At 38.5% G+C, this 21948-nt stretch overlaps 1 protein-coding gene across 1 annotated transcript in view; it reads right to left on the reverse strand.

The window, feature by feature from the left end:
• The window catches only part of Tnks (tankyrase), a 158552-nt gene that overhangs the window by 96473 nt on the left and 40131 nt on the right, over window positions 1-21948 (reverse strand). Inside the window, exon 3 of the mRNA XM_005362522.2 lies at window positions 4171-4266. Coding sequence (XP_005362579.1) covers window positions 4171-4266 — 96 coding nt within the window. The remainder of the gene's footprint in view (window positions 1-4170; window positions 4267-21948) is intronic.

Here is a 21948-nt window from a genome sequence, read left to right on the forward strand (position 1 = left end):
AGTAAGATTCCACACAGATTTTGCTGATTTAGCAAGTCAGTCTCTCCAGGCACACCCTAGACTCCCCAACACTGACTGAGATGATGAGCCCTTGTTGGGTCCTCGGCAGCCCTAGGGGCCCTCCCAGTAACCACAGACCAGGATTGCTTTACAAGGACAATGAATTCAGGTTAGTTTCTTTGTAGTTTTGGTTTTGTTGTTTTGGCTTTGGAGAAAGGGTATTTACTCTGTAGCACTGAGAAATCTGGTAGGTAGCTCAGCTGACCTCAAACTCGAGTGAGTCTCCTGCCTCAGTCTCCCAAGTGCTGGGGTTACATGCATGAGCAAAGTTTATTTTGTTTTCAGGCACCTTTGTGCAAAATACCGTTCTTCCTATTTTTGTTTCCCAAAACCAACTAGGAAGCTACTAGGACCAATAAATAACCAGGCCAATCCTGTTACACTCCATATTCTATTTATCATTCATTGATCCTGCAAAAGATAAACATCCCTTAGGCCATCTATCCTTCCCTAAACTCTCAATCTTAATCAGTTTTCACCTCTGCCTAATTCGGTGTCCCACTGATACCCTCCATCCTTTGTGTTTCATTTTACATGGGAGACAAATATACTCCTTAGTCCTGTTAACAATGCCTTTCAACACACATTAGGCATTCCTATAATTAAACCAGTGTAACATACCCAAACCTGCACATCCATCAACGTCAAGAACAGAAGCACCTGTTTCTATGTGCTAAGCCTGAATATGGTAAAGAAGCCCAATTTTGGTGAAATTTATGATCTCAAAATCACAAAGATGGATGAAAGCTAAAAACAGAATAGTGCTTGCCTATAATGCACAAAGCCCTGGGCACAGGTGAAGGTCGTTCAAGACTAAAAATGGGTGGTGGTGGCATAGGTCTTTAATCCCAGCATGGGGGGGTAAGGTAGGGAGACAGAGACACGTGGATCTCCATGAGTTTGAGGCCAGATTGATCTACAAAGCGAGTTCCAAGACAGGCTCCAAAGCTACAGAGAAAGCCTGCCTCAAAAAAACAAAAACAAAAACAAACAAAAAAATAAACTCAAGGCTAAACACCAAGTTCAGTGACAACCGGGGATGTATAAGACTTTCTCTTAAAAAAGAGTAGAAAAGAGAAAAGAAATAAAGGCTAAAAATAATCTATCTAAATGTTAATTATTGAGGGAATTCACTCAAAGAACTAATATATATCCATGGGGGAAAAAAATCACAGAATTAAAAGCTGATGTTAAAGACTACTTATAGTCTTCCTGAAATTATCCATGCCACTAAATCAAATATTGTATATTATGAATATCAACCATTGGCAAAATACAAACATGTATATGTATATATTTTATTTACTACTACTAACATATGTTGCTGTATACTAATAGAAGAAGAAAGGCTATATACAAAAATACATGAATGTCATCTCTAAGGAAGAATTGTGATCTTTCTTTTTTGTGTTTTTATTTCCCCGTAATTCCAAACATTTTTATACACAGAAAAAGTCCAAAATACATTACTTTTAAAAATCAATAATCATAACACACCAAATATATTGTTCAATAAAATTTACATAAGGTTTGACATTTAATATTCTTGTTCTAAAAAAACAACAAAATAAACAAACCCATACTGGTTTCAAGTCCTCCAGGTGATCACCTATGAACACGGGTAATTAACAAAAGCCAAAACCCTCAAGGCTTCTATAAAACTACCACTCTCTCAAATGGTTCCTCAAATAGTCGAACCAGTCTCTCCAATTAGCCATCTCTTTCAAATGCCTAACAGCACTATTCAAAATAAAGGTTATCTGGTAGATACCAACTGCCATACTGATAGTATATATTTGCTTTGCACAGCAGTCTTTATGCATAAAACAAAATCAAACACAGCTTTTTTAATGTTCTATATAAAGAGATTTGCTCTGTTAATTTGCTTTAAGGTATACCTGCATATTGTTTGGTTAATGCACTGAGCTCATAACATAAATGATAAGACTATCAGGAAGATAGATACTTAGCACCCAAATAACCAGAGAGAAATCAAGAAGGAAAATCACCCTCAAAGGTTATGTAACGAAGTACGACTCATCTGGAATAAAGATGAGCCTCACTCAGAGTAAGGCTGGCTCCTCAGAGATCTTCCTTTCAAGAGTTTGCCCCCTCCTGGGGGAAGGTGTGTTAGGGACTGAATTTGGGGTTTTACATGTGCTAGACAAGACAGGACTGTGCCCTGACCCTAGCTCCCTTTGGAAAATCAATGCTTAGTCTTTTTAAATTTAGCTTTGGAAATAATATTTCCATCATAATTTCACCAGAAAGAATTCCTTAGTAACAAGCCTGTATTGGCAGAAAAACATTCTGAAACAGCTCAGTGGAGTATTCCTTTGATGTGTACTATGTAGCATAAATGTATAAGCAGAACAGTTTATAGTCTCAAGAAAACTACTGTCCTAAACTTTTAGTTTTAAGCCATAGCTTAAAGTTGTCTCAGAAAATGTTTTTAAAGGGAACAGTAACCAGTAGTGGTCGAGCAATAGTAGCAGTAGTTCTGTAACTGAGAAAAATATAGACTCTCCCCATCTAAGTAAAGTGCAGTGTTAGACAGCTTCCAAATCAAGTTTAGATGTGCTGTCTGTCCTCTGGGGCGCTCCAGTCTCTGCAAGAGAGGATGCCGAAGCTCCACACTAAAACGATGTTCTCTAACCTGCATTTCAAATTAGGAGATGGCTTCTTCTTATGGATAAGGGCTTATACCTAAACTTTGTCTTTGACAAAGAGTAGAAGTAGACCTATAGGTGATGTGCATCAAATGCACCTAGCAAACGGCCAGCAGGCAGAGAGCAGGAGAAGAGGAAAGGTCAGGGGGAGGACACTCACAGAGTCTTGCTCGGCACTTGTCACATACTGTAGCAGCTACACTGAGTGGAACTCTTTCCGAGCTGTACTTCTCCTCTGGTCAGAGACCACTAAAGCTGCTCTATTATTAAGCATGGCTTTTTAATAAGAGGCTGAAGGCTTTAGGAACTGGGCAGGCCTGAGACAAATCAGACAGGCCCGATTCCATCATTTAAAAGCATGTATTTGTATTTAACTTTCTCTACACTGATTTAAACAGCTTTATTCCTCTAGTGTATGTTATCCTAGAGAAGAAACTCACCTAATCTTTAATTAATTGAGAAAAATCAGATTACTCTGCTTCAGCAGTGATTATACTAATTTTACCACAGTGGGAAGTTGTCTTTCCATGCAGAGTAATTAAGCAAAATTCCATATATTTTTTAAAGCTTTCTGCACATACATGTCTTCCATTCATCTCACAATCTCTATTAAAAGTGCACAGCATGGACTGTTAAACTTTAAGCAAGACCACAGATCTCTTCAAACACAGCAAATTAAAAGGTAAAGAGTCACGTACATCCACACAACCTAAAACAATACTGCTAGCACTGCAGTGACAAAGAGGCTCCAGATTACAAAGGTCAGTTAAGTAAAAGAGGGCAAAGGCAGCAAGGCTCAAACGCTGAGAATCAAAACAAAAATAGATCCAATGCAGCACTCAGAGGATGAAGATCAATGAGAGCAGCAGCTCAGGATCTACCTGGTAAACATAATCTTGCAGACCGTGACGAGGGGTGCATTGTACCCCAACATCACCTCTGTGCTGGTACTCGGCACTTGCTTTAATAATACTAATAAGCTCAAATCTGCATTAATGGAAGTAAGAAGATAGTTTATTGCCCCAGTTCAAAAAACTTGGCTGTCTCGGTAAAAAGTGAAAAGCTGCCTAAGAGGAGAGCAGGGAGCACTTCAGTATCGACAGGAAGGCAGCAGGTTGTCTTTCTGATGCAAACTACTTCTACAGCAACACAAATGCCCTTGTCTGCTCAACAGTGAAGGGCTTCAACAGCAGCCGAGAAGAGGAGGTAGAGGAAAACTGTGATGTAAGCCATAAAACTGACAAAATATGAGGAACGTTATGATTTAATGCTGTGACTCTAAGTACTAGAAGCAGTAAGATTGCTACACAAACATACAACAGCACAATTAATAAGGTAGATATTCAATCAATGAGGCATTTAGTATTTCCTTAGCTTTATTTTATTCTGTGCAATGAAAATCTCAGAAAAATCAAAGAGCCTGCTAGCTCTGTTTTCTTACCTGTGAGGACAGCTTTTGCTGAAGGATCTGCCAGGTCCAGAGCTGATTTCCCATCAGTGTTCCGAATGTTTGGATCAGCTCCGTGCTGCAGCAGCACTGTGCAGGGAAAGCAGAAACAGTATCTTACCTCGGGGATACAGAGATTATTTACTGCTAAGTGTCGCCTCGGCATGGTGTAGGCATAAACATACATTGCACAATTTTTTCTCTTTCAAGAAAAGAAAAAGGAAAGAAAAAGCGAAAAAGCACTGCAGCAAAGAATCCTCTCTAGAGTAGAGCGAAGTTGGCAACTTATGGTACAGTATTATCACATGACTTGACATCATAAACATGAAACTAGAAGCTTGCCCTGGACAGTACCGCTCTGCCTCCCGAGGCAGCAGTTTGGGAGCTATGTGCTTGCTCACTGACTCGCTGTGAGATGTGCGAGCTGAAGCTGCCCTATCTTTACTACCACTGTGACTGCTTGTTGCTGCCGCTTCACTGCTGAATTTCCTAATGCTTCTTCTCCTCAGAAGAGTTGTAATACTGTGCAGGCTTTTAGTGGTTCACTGCTTTCCTAGGAAACTCACCATAAACACACTGGCTTGCTTCCAGAAGTTTAACTGACACAGTAATGCATGCAACTCCAGCTCTTGCAGCCATACAAAAAACCCTCCAACTATCTCCTATAAATGACCCTCCATTAAAATTTTTAGAAATAGAAATTCAATCACTGTAATGTATGTAATAAAGCTATTTCATGAAAACCAAATGCAGAGAATCCTTCAGATTCAGAAGCTCTTATAAAAGAATGCCAGCTAAATAAAACATGGACATGGCATTTTGGTAAGCTAAAACAATCCTAAGCCACTTCTGCTGTGTAAGAGTAGTGGAGGCTGGAGACTGCTGCCTTGGTATCACCTATCTGATATTTAAACACGTAAACAAAGCATCTCTAGTCAAATACCTGAAATCAAAAGAGGTAAGGAAAGTATCTTTCCGAGCACGTACCTATCACACAAGGAGAAAATTCCGTCTGACCTAGAGATAGACGGGCACGTAAATATAGAGTAAATCATTGCCAGGTTATGTATACACGGTATATGTGAAACACAAATGACTCTCATGGTTAGACTTGGATTCCAGCCTCAAAACATCTCATTTTTTATACATGCAAATATTCCAAAGTCCCAGGGGGTGGGGTGGGGTGGAGTGGGGTGGATCCGAACTCTGAAACACTTTGGTCTCAGACATTTCAGATAAGCAATAATTACATAAGATCTTTAGGGCCTGAAATAGTGGCTCAGTTCTGATACTAAGCACCACGTAAAAAGTAAAAAGGTGAGCACAGCAGCATTCATCTGTATCACAGAGCTGGGAATCTGGGGACAGAAGGATCCCTGGAACTAGCTGAGCACAGTCTAGCCAATAAGTGAGAGACCATCTCAAAACATAGTGGAGAGGCCTCCACACACACAGGTACTCTCATTATGCAAACACACTCCTAACAGGCAACTACATACAGAAAGCAGTAATTGCAAGTTTCAAAGCACACACCATTCTGAGTACCCTGCTTCATCCATCCAAGAGAGGACCAGTCCTCTGCTCAGTGTAATCACACTGCATGTACTACCTCCCCACAAGTCACTTCGTAGTCATCTAAGCTCATCATCCTGGCACAGCATCACAGGGCTGATGTTCAAGGAACCTTATTTTCCTTAGTAATAGCCTCAACGGTAACAGTAATGACGCTGGTGAGTCAAAGATCTCAAAGGCAGGTTAACATGTTTTCTTTAAGTGAGAAGACAAAGTTCTTAACTTAAATGAAGAGAAAAATGTATATTAAGATCAATATTAAGTCCTTAGTCATCAGAGAAATGCAAAACAAAACAACTCTGAGATTCCATTTTTCACCTGTAAGAACGGCCAAGATCAAAAACACTAATGACAATTTATGCTGGAGAAGTTGTGGGGAAAAGGGAACAATTCTGCATTGCTGGTGGGAATTCAAAGGGTACAACCCCTTTGAATGCCAGTGTGGCAATTTCTAAGAAAATTAAAAAACAAGACTTCCTCAAGACTCAGTAATACCACTTTTGGGTATATATCCAAAGAATGCTCAATCGTGCCACAAGGACATGTGCTCAACTATGTTCATAGCAGCATTGTTTGTCATAGCCAGAACCTGGAAACAACCTAAATGCCCCCCACCAAAGAATGGATAATAAAAATGTGGTACATTTACACAATGGAGTACTACACAGCAGAAAAAAATAACAGCACCTTGAATTTTGCAGGAAAATAGATGGAGCTAGAAAACATTATTTTGAGTGAGGTAACCCAGACATAGAAAGACAATTATCACATGTACTCACTCATAGGTGGTTTTTAAATATAAAGCAAAGAAAACCAGCCTACAAATCACAATCCCAGAGAACTTAGACAACAATGAGGACACTAAGAGAGATTGACATAGATCTAATCTACATGGGAAGTAGAAAGTAGAAAAAGACAAGATCTCCTGAGTATATTGGGAGCATGGGGGCCTTGGGGGAGAATTAAGGGGGACAGGCAGAGAGGGGAGTAGAGAAAAATGTAGAGCTCAATAAAATAAATAAATAAAGAAAGAATAAAAAAAAATCTATGGTAAGGACAGATCTAATACTGAGACTGTTGAGGAAGGAGAAAGATATCCATGCTAGTTATGCTTCTGCACCTTGGTAAGGAAACTCTGGAGCATACTTAGAACAACTTTCACTATAATATAATAATTCTATCTTATTATCAGTCACCACTGAAAATCTGTGATGTGTACGACATGGATTAAACTTCAATATAGATTACTTACACATAGTTTATATGGAAAGTACAGACTGCCCAAGGTTTCAGGCATCCACTATGATTCTTACCATGGGCCCTGTGTCATTGGTGGGGAGGGTACTTCTGTGAATCATTTAATTCTTGAACGCAGCAATAAACACCATCATTGTTCAGATGCTTCTAAGTTGGCTCAAGAATCAGGAATAAAATAATAACACAGTATCAAGCTGTTGTTACTTCATCATCCTGACAACTATTATTGGTGGTCAACTTGAATACATCTGGAACTAACTAAAAATCCAAGCAGTTGGGCACACCAGATCATTTGGGGTCAGAACACCTACCCTAAATCTCGGCCAACCTTTCTGTGGCAGTCTACATAAAGGGTACAGAAAAAGCTTTTACTCTTTGTCTGCTTGTTCATATATCCTCCTGCTGAGACATTCCTTCACTGGTATTACAGCCTGCTTCTTTGGGATTATGTATAGTGAAGACCAGTTGAGATATCCATCCGTGTGGACTGAACAATTCTTGGGACTTTCTGTTGAGAGACAGCCATTGTTGGACTAGCTGAACCACAAGTCTGTAAGCCACTCTAGTAAGTCCTCCATATATATGTAAATTCCTCTAGAGAAGTCTGTCTAATCAAAATGAAGAGCCTTTGCAGAAAATTTTTTTAAAGTTCCAGATTGGTCTATAAGGCATCTCAATCATAAAACAGACTCAAGAATCAAAGAAAGGTGGTAAATACTTCTGCTTAGTTGTTGAGTGCTATGTGCAAAGAAAGAATAGAGAAGCAAAAGAAACAGCTATCAGAAAAAAAAAATGGCTTTTGTCTGTATTTGGAAACACCAGATCCTGCTTTAAATGGAGGTGAAGACATTTTTATTTAGCAGAATATGACAATTACATAATAGGAACTTTGATTCAGCAATTTTTAATAAGTGGTAGAGACAAAGTATTGAAAGCCTGACTGTGCCTCCAAAAAGGAACTAAATATTCAATCCTTCTCACAGTAAGTATCTTAACTATTATAACTTTCCTATTTTGCAAGAGAAGTTGGCAATTTAGTCTCAGCTTTATTCTGGGTTAGGTGGGTTAAAAAGTAGCAACTATTCTGCTTGAAATGAATGGCTTTTAAACATTCTGTGGTCCCTCTTAGCTCTTTCTTGGACCCAAACACAGGCACATCCTCAGCAGAACAATGTTACAACAGAAAAGACCAGCTGAATTTCTTGAATCAACTGCTGCTAACAAATCATATTAGAAAATATTTAACCATCTCAAGTTTACTAGACATAAGTTACAAAATTAACTCCATAAAGTTTAAGTGTAAAGGTATGTGCAATTAAAAGACCGGGCGGGGGGGGGTCTAGATTTGTCTTTCACACCATGAAAGGAGGAAATGAAAAGATAAAATGTATGCCTAGAAGCTAGCTTGAAGCCTGATGGTACCCACTACCTATTAGCTACTTCGAATATTTAAAGCACATTTTAAAATGCAGATCTTTCAGCATGCACGTTCCTCCAAAAGCTACAGATCAGTCCTACCGGTAACACACGGTAGCTACTCCACTACTGGGTACCTACCTCAGAGATTTCATCCAACCACACATCACAGACACCTACACATTAGTGCACACTGCAGCACTTCCCAAAGCAGCCGAGTCAGAGATAGCCTGAATAGCCTTCAACAAGGGAAATGCAGAAAGGAAATGTGCTTTCCATATACAATGGGGCAGGTTGCGACTATGAAAGTCATTGCTGGTGTGTTATACAGTACTCTTGGCAGGGACTTGTGTAGGACTACATTCTAATACAGCAAGAATGTTATAAACAAAAGCGAAGGACAATGGCAGCTCTCAGGAATGCCAGATGGTACTTTAGAGGTTGTATTTAAGAGTCAAATCTGATGCCTCAAAATGTACTTGCCAAGTGTGAAACCATCAAAGATAATTTAACTATTAGCACAAAATGTAATTGGGGTCCATGTTGTATGGTCAATACAAACTCAAATCTCAATAGTCAAACTCAAGTTTGCATTATGCAAACATAATACAAAAGTAAAATATGAATAATATAGAATATAAATTAATGAGTACCATGATCACCCACAATTTCCTCTATCTCATTTATTTATTGAGAAATGCCCTCACTAGATAGCCCAGGCCTCAAATTCATGATCCTCCTGCTTTGGTCTTACAAGTTCTTAATAACTTATACTATCTTTAAGCAACTGAGATATGATCCAATCTTGAGCCACTACATTTTGACTCTTCCCACTTCTTCTACTGATGGACATTAACCTTATCATCTCCTTTCCAGGAAGGAAGGCTAGAAAAACTACATCAGCTGACACGATAGATGGTTATAATTCAGGTAGGACTAAACTCTCAAAAACACTCCACACAAGCTATGACAAAGACATATGATTTCCCCACCCAGTTTCTATTTATTTAGGAGAATCTACTGATTCAGAAAACACGACTTTAGGCATGTTGTCTTCTTTCAACACTATTGAACCCAGGTCCTCAGAGCCATCTTTCCAACCCCAAGGACCAATTTCTTTAAGTTATTTTCTTAATACATTGCAAAGCATCTTTATCCATTAAGCCACTTCATCTGCCTTTGTTTTGATTTTCTAAGCAACAAAATTTTTCATACTTTAGCAAAGTATATACTAAGGAGCCAAATGTAAATAAATACTCTTCAACGTTAGACCTCTCATCAACATACATGGGATTTAAGCAATGAGGATGCTAAGAATGTTGCTCATTTGGTGGAGTGTGTATACCCACCATGCACTATACCCTGGGTTTGATTCCCAGCATTATACAAAACCAAGCATGGTGACTGCGTGACTGTAATCCCATCACCCTGGAGGGAGAAGCAGGAAGATCAGAAGTTCAAGGTCATCTTTGGCTACAGAGTGAGCTCAAGGCCATCCTAAGCTATATAAGATACTATCTCAAAACACATATAAAACAGAAAAGGAACAGAAATAAAGTGGTCTTTCTTTTTAACTGAAATACATAGTACATCCTTGCTTATTTACAATAATAGTTTCTTCAACAGAAGTACATATGTGATAGTGTAATATATATAAATATAATTAATACCATTAAAATAATATATAAAAACCTATTTTTTCCATTCAAGATATATATTACTTACTATGGCACAAAAGTAATCAAGCTAATAAGAAGACTGAGTCTCACTATTGTGTTAGTTTTTTTTAACCATCAAGAATTGATTTACCACTAACAGTAAACATAATTGAAGTAACTGCTGCTAACATACATAATAATGTGGCTGGTTGAATTTAAATTAGACTTAAGGGTAAGCATTTTCAGTTTTGAGAAATGGCCAACTCACTTAGGTGGTAAACAATGAAAATAAAGAGATGTAACAAAAACTAAATGCTTCATGTGATCCAGCAGTTACTGAGACAACTTCTCAAGTGGCAATAACTTGAGGAAAAGGGAGTCTAGAAGAGGACACATGGAATATACTGTTGTATTGTTGTTCTGAAGCCGGTTACTGATTCAGACAGATAAAAACCATCTTTCCTAGGTCTCATGGGGGCAAAACAGGAGCAAGGAAAGCACAGAACCCACCCCAAATTAGTGACTATAAATAACATTCTCCCCACACTATGAGGACAGGTGGGTGTATATGAGGTGGGGTATATGAGGACCCCCGAAACTTAAAGGATCATTGTAGCTGCTACATGTCAGGATATGCCAGAGGAGAAGAGAGCTGAGAAGAATGCTCCTGCCTCCAGAGAGCACAAATACAGACGCCACTAACACACCTGCTGCAGCTAGGGAAGAGAGGCCTCCTTAGGCCACCTTAGCTAGGAGTAAAGAGCATTCCCTTGGTCAGAGTTGGGGTTTTCAAGGTCAAAATTACTTTCTTAATTAAAATGTTATTTCCTTATTTCCCTGTGTTAACATTTGCACTGTGAGTTATCAAATTACACCAGAGATCATGAATCCTCCTCAACTATGTTCATGAAATCAAAGGGACAAGCATTCTTTAACAAAGTTTTTAATGAAGAAGCAAAATTTAATAATTTTGTTGAATCGTCATCCATAAGTGATGTGGGAATGATTTTTTTGGTTCTGGGCAGTCGGGAACAAACAAGGGGCTTCTGCCAACAATTGGCATGCCAACATGTGCTGGCTAAATCACATTAAACCTGAGAGAGCTTGGAAAGAAATTCTGTTCTGGGCAATTCTATATTCTGTCAATTATGTTTTAAATAAATGCTGATTGGCCAGTAGCCAGGCAGGGAGTACAGGTGGGACAACAGACAGGAAGTAGAGGCAGGGCAATGAGAACAGGAGTATTCTGGGAAGAAAGAAGTTCTTCCTGCAGTCCTGTCTAGACACTGAAGAAGGAAGATGTGACCTACCCTGCCGAAAAAGGTACCAAGCCATGTGGCTAACATAGATAAGAATAATGGGTTAATATAAGTTATAAGAGTTAATAAGAAGCCTGAGCTAATGGGCCAATCAGTTTATAACTTATGGAGACCTCTGTGTGATTTTCTTTGGGATTTACCAGCTGTGGGAACTGGGCAGGACAGAAACCCCAACAAGCAGGCCCTCATGTTACAGAATTCTAGACACACACACACACACACACACACACACACACACACAAAAGTTTAGCTGCATTTCTTTTTCTTGGATGGGCTGTTAGATGACACTTGCCGCAGTTCCTTTAAGAGGTCTTCCTGATTCAGCAGTAGCAAAAAAAGAAAAGAAAAGAAAAAAGAATAAGAAAAAAATCATATGGTTTCAAAACAGCTGCTTCCTGGTCCTTGCTACCAGCACAAACTCCAGCTCTTTCAGGGGGCCGAGCACTTGAATGGGGTTTGTGGGCAGCATGCAGCAATTTACTTGATGGAAGCATGGGCCAACTGGTTACCAGAGTTGAGGTGGTGAGTGTGACTTCCACCTGGCAGTCTCAGAGGCAGTGAATGGACCTCTGCCATGTTGGACTGGGCAAAGCCAAAAGGCAAAACAGCCTTGGTCCTAGCATTTAAAGCATTTTAAGAAGCGCTCCTGGTCAGAAAAGGGTTACAGATATACAATATGGACAAATTCAGATGAAAAAGACCTCTAAATGAGTCACAGTGCTGGATAAATATACACAGGCTTGGGAAAGAAGAAAAACAGTATAGTTATAAATGGAACTAAATAGTTTTAAAATATAAAAGACAGTCATAAAAAATGAAGAAAAATAAGCCACATAAAGTAAAAATAAAGCCACAGAGAGTCTGGATTATATATACTATTGTGTTTTCTTTACATTTTTTGTTTGTGAAGGAGCTAAGTACAGAGAGACAAATTTCACTGTACCGGCCGCTAAGCTAAACCAACATATATATTTTAAAGGTGTCTTGACTTCAAAATTTGGATCTAAGGATTTGTTGCTTTGGAAAAGAGGTTCTTCTTTTGTTTCCAGAGAAAATAATAACCTGTAGATTCCTTCCATACTAATGTGGTTTGGTGGGCCAAGAACCCTCGAATAGTCACCATGAACACCCCAAAAATAGTTTGCCCAACAAAAAGCAGGAAGCAGTTTGGAGAGAACTACACCCAAATTCCCTAAAAGATTGTTTTTAAATGTTTGTTTACATTTAAAGGGGGATATGCTATAGAGATCAATACTTTGCATTGGTAGAGATTTTGGTCTACTGATACAAATATTAGGTCAACTTAGTTATATGGATATTTCTGCTCTTGATTAAGGTATCGTGCTTATGCAGCTCATTTAAAAATGTAATGTATAATTAATAAATATAGGTTAATAGAGAGTCATCTATAATAGTCAAGTTTGTAGTCATGTTAGTTAGGTTTCCTAGATGTACAGAGATATATTTCAGTTAGATAATCTTTGACACTTTTAAAAACTTACAGTATATGGCATTTAAAATATTTTAAGAACCTAGGACTTTTCATGACAGTGAGTCACATCTGCTCCTGGCAGCACCAATCTACTTCAAGAGGATGATAGGCATTGAAGAGGCGCCTCATAGAGTTTGTTAGCCATTTGGGCCAGAAACTGCTCTTGCCTGAACTTTTTGTCTGGACTTGCAGGACCCACAAAGAAATGACTGCTGAACTTGCCTAAAGGTGAGACAGTCCTTCAGGGTTCCTGCTTTATGAAAGGGTCTGCCAGATATTCTGCAGGGCACAGAAGAAAGTGACTGTCAAGGTGTCAATAGGTGGAACTGTCTTTGAAATTTCCTGCTTCATGGAAAAGTCTGCTGTATATTTTGGGCTTGTAGGCTAAAGACGGATGCTCCAATGATACAGAAGAACTTTGGGTGACTGTCTGGGCAGCGAGATATCTCTGTCAATTCAAGAGTTTTGGAAGTTGCTTACAATGCACTTCCTGTTAACTTAGGTAATATTATATCCTTCTGGGGTCTTTGATACAGTTGAAGAGCAGATAGTAATAATTATAGTTTTCCTTAGTTATGATAAAAGATAAAGTAGATATAAATATTGTAAATGTAATTCTTGCTTGACACCTGTTTTGTTATATGTAATTTTACTTTAAAATGTTCCTTTTTTATTTGATCAGAAATGGGGAAATTGTATGGGAGGTCCTTTTGTTTATGTGTTGCTTTTATTGGTTAATGAATAAAGCTATTTCGGCCAGTGGCTTAGCAGAATAGGGCAAGGTGGGAGTTCCAAGCAGAAAGAGGATAGAGAGAGTAGGAGGAGTCAATGAGAAGCCATGTAGCTGTTGCTGGAAATAGACGCCTCCACTGGAGTCTGCTGAAACTTTGCCAGTAGGCTGCAACCTTGTAGTGATGCACAGATTAATAGAAATGGGGTAATTTAATATATTAGAGTTAAATATACGCTTAAGCTATTGGTCAAACAGTATTGAAATTAATACAGATTTCTGTGCAATTATTTCGGTTCTGGGCAGCCAGGAACGAACAAGCAGCTTCTGCAAGCACATAAGTACATATTTTTCAATATTTTCTGAAAAAAAAATAGATAGTAGATATAGAGTACTTCTGCAAATCAATGCATAATGGTTGTTTCAAGAAAGACGCATGTTTTGTTTGTTTGTTTGTTTGTTTTTGTTTAAAAAAACCCCATAAATTTAGGGTGAGACTAGAAGCCTGAACTTTTGTCAAAGCACCATTTTCACTAAAAGGGTAGCATACAGAAAACTATGTGTTCAGACTTGTGTATTAGGAAGGCACACATTTCAATTGCTAGTAACAAAATACAAGCCATTAAGAAAAAAAACTAGAAATTTTGTGACATTCCTTTGAATGTCAACATCCACATTCATATTTATCCTGCTGACAATAGTATAAAAATAGCAAATATATTTTATTTAATACAAAGGTGTAATAGTCTCCAAAAGTACACCGTAATGGTGCACAATAAAAAACTCCTTGATATAGCTTCAGAGTTTACACTGCAATTGATCATTAGCAACTATCACTGGTGTTTTTGAGAAGGCTCAGAAACTAAGCATTTGCTGTTCTCGCAGAGGACCGTGGTACAGTTCCCAGAACAATCATCTGGTAACTACCGTCCCAGGGTATCAGTCACACTCTTGTGAACTCCATGAGCACCAGGCGTACACATTTGTGTGTCTCATATACATAAAATAAACATTTAAAAAGTTTTAATGAGAGAGGAGAGAGAACGGAGGGACAAAAGGAGGGAAAGGGAGAGAGAGAGAGAGAGAGAGAGAGAGAGAGAGAGAGAGAGAGAGAGGGAGAGAGAGAGAGAGAAACTACCACTGTCCGGCTGGAAAAAAAAGATACCAAAAATTTCATAGAGTGGTGAAAACGTTCATTATGAACATAGTGGTAGTTCCAAAGGGGAAAAATGTTTGTCAATGAAAAAAAAGTAAATGAAACAAATTTGTAAGTACTAAGACTGAATGTGTTGCTTTTATATATATCCAATAATCTAAAACCTTCTGGGGGGTTAACTAGATTAGAAAACAGTTGATGATAAAATTTTTGAAATGAAAAATAGATCAATGGGTATTTTCACCAACAGAACAGGGGAAAGAAATTAACACAGCAGACATGGATGGAATCATATTGTCAACTTTCTTATAAGTAAATCCAAACCAAAACACAAGACCATACTTAAGAGCTAATGTCTGATCAATAATAAAGCAGTCGACAGGTTCAAGAAGTTTCCAAATGACAAACTCATTAATCATGTAGAAAACCAGAAATTTTGTTACACATAACTCAGGAACAATGGCTACAAGTAGCTGGCACCTCACCAGAAGCCATGTAAAGTTGACAAAGTAACAGAATATAAACAGTCCAGAAGTCATTTTTGCCAGCCTACCTTAATACAGACTAACTCTTCTTTGCCACTGTTGCAATTTCTAATAAACCATTCACTTTTATTAGTTTTCTTTTTCAACAGTTACGTGTGTGTGTGTGTGTGTGTGTGTGTGAGAGAGAGAGAGAGAGAGAGAGAGAGAGAGAGAGAGAGAGAGAGAGAGAGAGAGAGAATATGTACATGCCATGGTATATACCCGGGTGGTAATTCTAGACCCGGGTGGTGATTCTAGGGCAACTCTTTCCTTCTACCATGTGGGTTCTGGAGATCAAATTTGGGTTGTCAGGCTTGGTAGCACGAGCCTTTAGCTACTGAGCCATTTGCTGGACCCCCTCACTAAACTCTTTAGTCAGAGATAAATACTGTATACACCACATTGAATTTGAGGCCTAAAAAGAGAGGCTCTGCTCTCTTAACACGCTCATGTTCATTGATATGCAAGCTTCTCTGAAGAATATGAGATAAACATTTCTTTGATGCTCAATGGTGTCTTTTGCACTAAGTAATTAGCGACATTCACTGGGTAAAGTAAGCTGCCTTCATCTTAATTAACACCCTCTGGAGGACCCGAGAATGTCATTGCACAATGCAGAGCCTAATGTGACCCACTTATAAAGCTCTTCCAGAATGGAGATGAAAGGACGAATATTCCAATGTAATGACTAGGGAACTAGGCTGGTTTCCAGAGAAGAGTTTTAAAGGCTGTTCTTTAGTTTGGTTTCTTTACTCATAATTTCCCTATATTCTTGAGATATGTTATTTCGTATGGTCACCTCTAGCACACATGACCAGAGCTTCTGAATTGTGTCTCAGGAGACTCGATCTCAACTGTTCCTTGCATTTGATTTTGGTCAATTTTAAATCTGAAACCCTGGTAGTCACTAGCAAGCATGTCATGTGCTCGTAATACCTTAGGCATGTGACATTATGTTATGAACAGCAATTTTATGAAATCCAAATACAGATTATTACTCACAAGCTGGGTGGCACACAACAATTATTCCAGTATCTGGGAGGAAGAGGCAGGAGGATTATCATTGAGTTTGAGGTTAGCCTAGGCTACACAATAATCAGGCTAGCCAAAAGAGAAAAAAAAAAAGAAAGAAAGAAAGAAAAAAAAAGAAGAGAAAAAAGAAAAAAAAGGTGGAGACTGGAGAGATGGCTCAGAGGTTAAAAGCACTGGCTGCTCTTCCAGAGGTCCTGAGTTCAATTCCCAGCAACCACATAGTGGCTCACAACCATCTGTAATGGGATCTGGTGACCTCTTCTGGTTTGCAGGAATCACTGTATGCATAAATACATGCAGGCAGAACACTGCGTACATAACAAATATTTTTTTAAAAAAAGGTATGCATATGTATACATACATACAAACTCAAGAATTTTGTTTAACTGAGATATGCTTTAAGTATAAACCTATTTCAGAACTCTAGTTGAAAAAATATAAAAAGTACCAATGTTTTATAAACATTACATACTGACGTAGTATTTTGTAGATATTGTGTTAAATGAAAAAAATCAGTGAGTTGGTTATCACCTATTTTTAATGTGGCTACTGGAAAAGTTTTACCTCCATGTGGCAGCATTGTACTTCTATTGGACAGTGCTATTTGAGCAGACGTTTCTCTACTTTGAACCTACAAACATACTGGAGCAGATATTCCCTGCTTGTAAGGTACTGGCTCCATTATGCTGCTTACTTTGCACGTATCCTCTTGGGCTCACAGATAAATACAGAGACTGCAGTTAACCTGAGTGTCAGCCATCATCTTCTGATCCCTTGAGGCCAGAGAGTATGGGAAGCTGTCAGCTCTTCCACTTCACAGACATAGGGAACCACTGCCTTTCCCCCTCATCTGGTTCTGCAGTCTCCCTGGGCTATTGATATTGCAGTCATTTGGCCCTCTTTCTTTCGGTGTCACGCTTTTTGGTGTGTAGACAGGGGAAAGAGGGGCTAACAACTTGGATTTATCTTTCACTATGCTGTCTTCAGCTTCCTGGAACTTTGTTGAAGTAGTCAGCTGTTACTTTCATCCTATCTGGTCTGTCTGTAAGGACTTAACAGTAGGGAGCTGTCCTGTTCCTTCTAAGATGTTCAACAATGACCCTGACTACAGCCCAGGCCCATGACGTGTCTGGTAGCAAGTCCCACCATGACAACTACAACTGTTCCTGTACACTGCTAAGAGGAAGAACTAGCCCTGGCTAGTTCTCACTCCTCTGGTTCTTCAGGACCCCACACTACTCTAACACACAGATATGACTTGGAAAACATCTCCATCTTCAGGGTCCCACATTCCTCTAACACACAGATACGAAGTGGAACCCATCTCCAGATGGTTTTATGTGCCCGGCTATTGTAATATTTCCTTTAAAGAAAAAGATGCTGAGGTTTAAAGCATAAAAACACAAGTAAATAGTAAAACAGTAAAATAAAATAAGTGAAATTATTAAGTCTATCACTTTGTATTTAAGTGCCAACTTTATCACAACTATTTTATATTACAAGGAATACAAGTTATTTTAATAATAAGATTTATTAAAGAACAGAGAGACCTCATCAAAAAGAAAAGAAGTGTGCCTATCCTAGTTAGGGTAACTATTTTTTGTGATGAAATGCCATAACCAAAATAAGTTGGGGAGAAAAGAGCTTGTCTGGCTTACACTTCCAAGACGTCAGGGCAGGAACTCAAAGCATAGGAACTAAAAGGAAGCAGGAACCTTGAGGCAAGAACTGACTTAGAGGCCATAGAGGCCATCCTGCTTACTGGATGCTCCCTGTGGCTTACTCGCCTGCCTCTTATAGATAGAACCAGAACCACCAGACAGAGGTAGCCCCACCCACAATAGGCTGGGCTCCTCAAAACATTAAATAAAATGCCTTATAGGCTTGCCTACAGCCCAATCTTATGGAGGCATTTTCTCAACTGGGGCTCCTGTCTCACAAATGACTCTAGCATAAAATCAGTCAGGACAGAGCCTCAACTGCACCGTATTGCTGTTTCTCCTTGTTTCCCACAAATAATGCGTTCATTAGCATCACCAGACTCTTAATTCCAAATTCTCACTAAAAAGAATTTTATTCATCTTGGCTAAGTATCTGTTTGTAGACTTTTTAAAGTTTGTCCAGAAAGCAGAAGGCAGTACAGTGGCGATTTGAAATTTGGAAGGAAGATTACCTAGGCTGGTGTCTTAACGCATAAGCAAGCATGAGAACACACAAGCTCAAAACTAATGCTAAAATACATAAAAGACATACAAGGCAAGTCGGTGGGTTCACAAAATGAAGACTTCTATGTTGTGTGAATTTTTTACTCTTTTGGCTTTTGGGGGACCCAATACCCAGCTCCCAGGTTGATGTGGGAATGATTTCTTATTAATAAAGAAACTGCCTAGGCCCATTTCATAGGCCAACCCTTAGGTAGGCAGAGAAAACAGAACAGGATGCTGGGAGAAAGAAGCTGAGTCAGTGAGTCGCCATGGTTCTCCCACACCAGACAGATGCAGGTTAAGATCATTCCTGGTAAGCCAGCTCGTGGACCACACAGAATAATAGAAATGGGTTAGATCAATATGTAAGAGCTAGCCAATAAGAGGCTGAAAGTAATGGGTCAGGCAGTGTTTAAAAGAATACAGTTTCCGTGTAATTATTTCGGGACATAAGCTAAGCTAGCCATGTGGGCGGCAGGGTGCTGCTGCTCTTATTTCAACACCAGGTAAATCACATGGAGGCTTATTATTACTTATGAATGCCCGGCCTTAGCTTGACTTGTTTCTTGTCAGCTTTTCTTAACTTATATTATCCCAACTAACTTTCCTTCTGGGCTTTTATCTTTCTCTATTTCTGTATACCTTTCTTTCCTTCTTTCTCTGTGACTTGTTGTATAGCTGTGTGGCTGGCCCTTGATGTCCTCTTCTCCTTGTTCTCTGGCTCCTTTTCTCCTTTTCTCCCAGATTTCTTCTATTTATACTCTCTGCCTACCAGACCCGCCTATCCTTGCTCCTGCCTTGCTACTGGCCATTCATCTTTTTATTAGGACCAATAGGTGTTTTAGACAGGCACAGTAACACAGCTTCATAGAGTTAAACAAATGCAGCATAAACAAAAGTCACACACCTGAAAATAATATTCCCCAACGTTTCTACTTTATACAGCTGTACATTCTTTTTGTGACAAATATTAAGGTTTATTACAAATGTATATTTTTATAAAGAGATCATGATATTTCTCCTCAAACAAAAATTATCTTCATCCATGCTGCTTTACTACTTGCCAAAACAACACTTCTACAAGTCATAAAAACTAAAGCATTCTATCAGGTGACTAACATTGTAGGTAAAATATTAAATAAACAAGGGAGATGGAAAATAAGTCTAACTAGATTCCAGAATAAATAATGCTGAGACTCTAGAAATAAGCCTTAAATTGTGAAATAGTCATGAAGCAACTACCGTGCAAAATTCCACAGTTTCAGTTATGCCTCTAAAAGTCTTTAATATAAAAATAGTCAAAACTTCAAGATTCTGCTAACTCTACCATACATGTGATAAATTATTTCACCCTAGCGAACTATTTACCTTCCTGTGTTTTAATACATAAATAGCCATATATAACATTTTCCCTTGTATCTCAGTGCTCAAAAATTGGATCCAACTGGGGGAAAAACATCTAAATTTACATAGAATTCTCCCATTTGTGATTTAATAAATGACATGCCTCTCCTTCATTGCTTACTGGCAGACACTGATATGAAATTTTATGATAAACAAGGTATCATTATGTGTTCCAGGCTGTATAAATTTGGGTTAAGTTATAAACTAGATTTCATATTTAATACTAAAGTCAGTACTTCTAAATCTCTTTCCTACCCATCATTCTGTGAGAACATAAGCTAAGATTACCCTAGAATTCTAACACAAGCCTTCTTCCCCTCTGTGAGTTCTAGAGGCCATTTTCTCTCTGTCCTAAAAGTCTCTTCTGTTTCTGTTGCATCCAATGTCTTCTAACAACATCAACAATTAAACACATGAAGTCATAATTCAGGACAACATCATGGTTCCTTCTCATGTTTCCAGTCTCTATACTCACGGATATTCTTAAAAACAACAACAACAACAACATTAAGAGAATTCCAGTCTTGACCCAAAATATAGATTGTGACCAACAATGGGAATGTTTTATAGAAAATCTTATTTATACTATCATAGCTGGGAACAAAATATTAAACAACTCACACTGAGGTTTATTTTCTCATGTCTGGATCCTGTTTAATGGCAAAGTCTAGCAGCCATCCAACTTGAAAAAGACTAGCAATCTTATATGGGCCAAGCGCTACAGAGAGCCCATGTTTTTTTAAGCCTATAATACAAAGATTGTAGTTGCCTTTCTAGTTTGGTAAGAACCAAAATCCTTGTCTCCAACTAGAGCTGCCTCTGAAATCCCAGACAAAGTGAGGAATGTATAGGAATATCAGGTAGGATTATAGCAAGCAATGGAGCAGTGCCTAAGCAAATAAACCACTTGTTGTCTCAAATGCCATTTCAAACAACACCAATCTTGAGTCAGACCCCTCACTGACACACTATTTTGAACTATTATGGCCAGCCGGTTCTAGAATATATTTTAGCAGATAAATTTCAATATTAGGGGAAGCCCAATATCACTTAAAAATATTTTTTGGCCTTATTTACTTTATTTAAATTTAAGCATCTTTATTATATTTCTTGTAGTATTAGAATGAATTCAAACTAGGACTTCCCTATGAATCTTAATAATACATAATGAGCAAATATAAGTCTGTGTGTGTGAGAGAGAGATGGTATAATTATCACTACTATCCAGAAGGCCTACTACATAGTACCAAATTTAACAGGTCAATATAAACACACTAATCTTCTTGAAGGCATCTGAATACCAGTAGGCAAGATGCTCAAAGTGTGAAGCATTGTGTCACAAGAGGAAATAATGGTACCTTCACTGCTGTTTTCCTTCTCAAAGATACAGTATAGAATTTTGCCGAGTGTTGTCCAAAAATGTTACACTAAAATTTAAACTACCTAAGTTTACTGTTTATAAGGAAAATTGATGCTAAAAATGAAGATGAGAGTTGTTCTGAAAGAAAAAAGAACAGAATAATCAAACAAATGGAATCATATTCCCAAAGCTAGGCTGGAAATGGCTCAGTGGTGAACTCAGTACTCTACCAGAGGGCCTGAGTCCAGGTGCCAGGACCCACGTCAGGCAGCTCACAATGGCCTATAACTGTCTCCAGGGAATCCAATGCTCTCTTCTGGCCTCTGTGGTAGTTAAACTCAAGATCACATACCCACACAGGGATACACATAATTAAAAAGTAAATTCTAAAAAATTCTCAAAGTTTTGTTAAATTTTCAAATAATTTTTCCGAAGAGCATGGAAGCAAAAGGAAATGAATGTTCTCCGTAACTCATTAATGGATGACACGTGACAGATAACGTGACAGACTAAGTCAGCAGTCCTGGTGGAGTAGTCCAGAAGCTAAAGCTGCTGTGGCTCTCATTAAGAAGCTGTAGCTTTCCAGGCCATTAGCCTAGTGTGATTAAGGTTTACACAGACACTTAATGAAAGTGATGCTCTGTAAGG

This window comes from Microtus ochrogaster, linkage group LG7_11 (genome assembly GCF_000317375.1).
Source record: "Microtus ochrogaster isolate Prairie Vole_2 linkage group LG7_11, MicOch1.0, whole genome shotgun sequence".
Classification (NCBI taxonomy): domain Eukaryota; kingdom Metazoa; phylum Chordata; class Mammalia; order Rodentia; family Cricetidae; genus Microtus; species Microtus ochrogaster.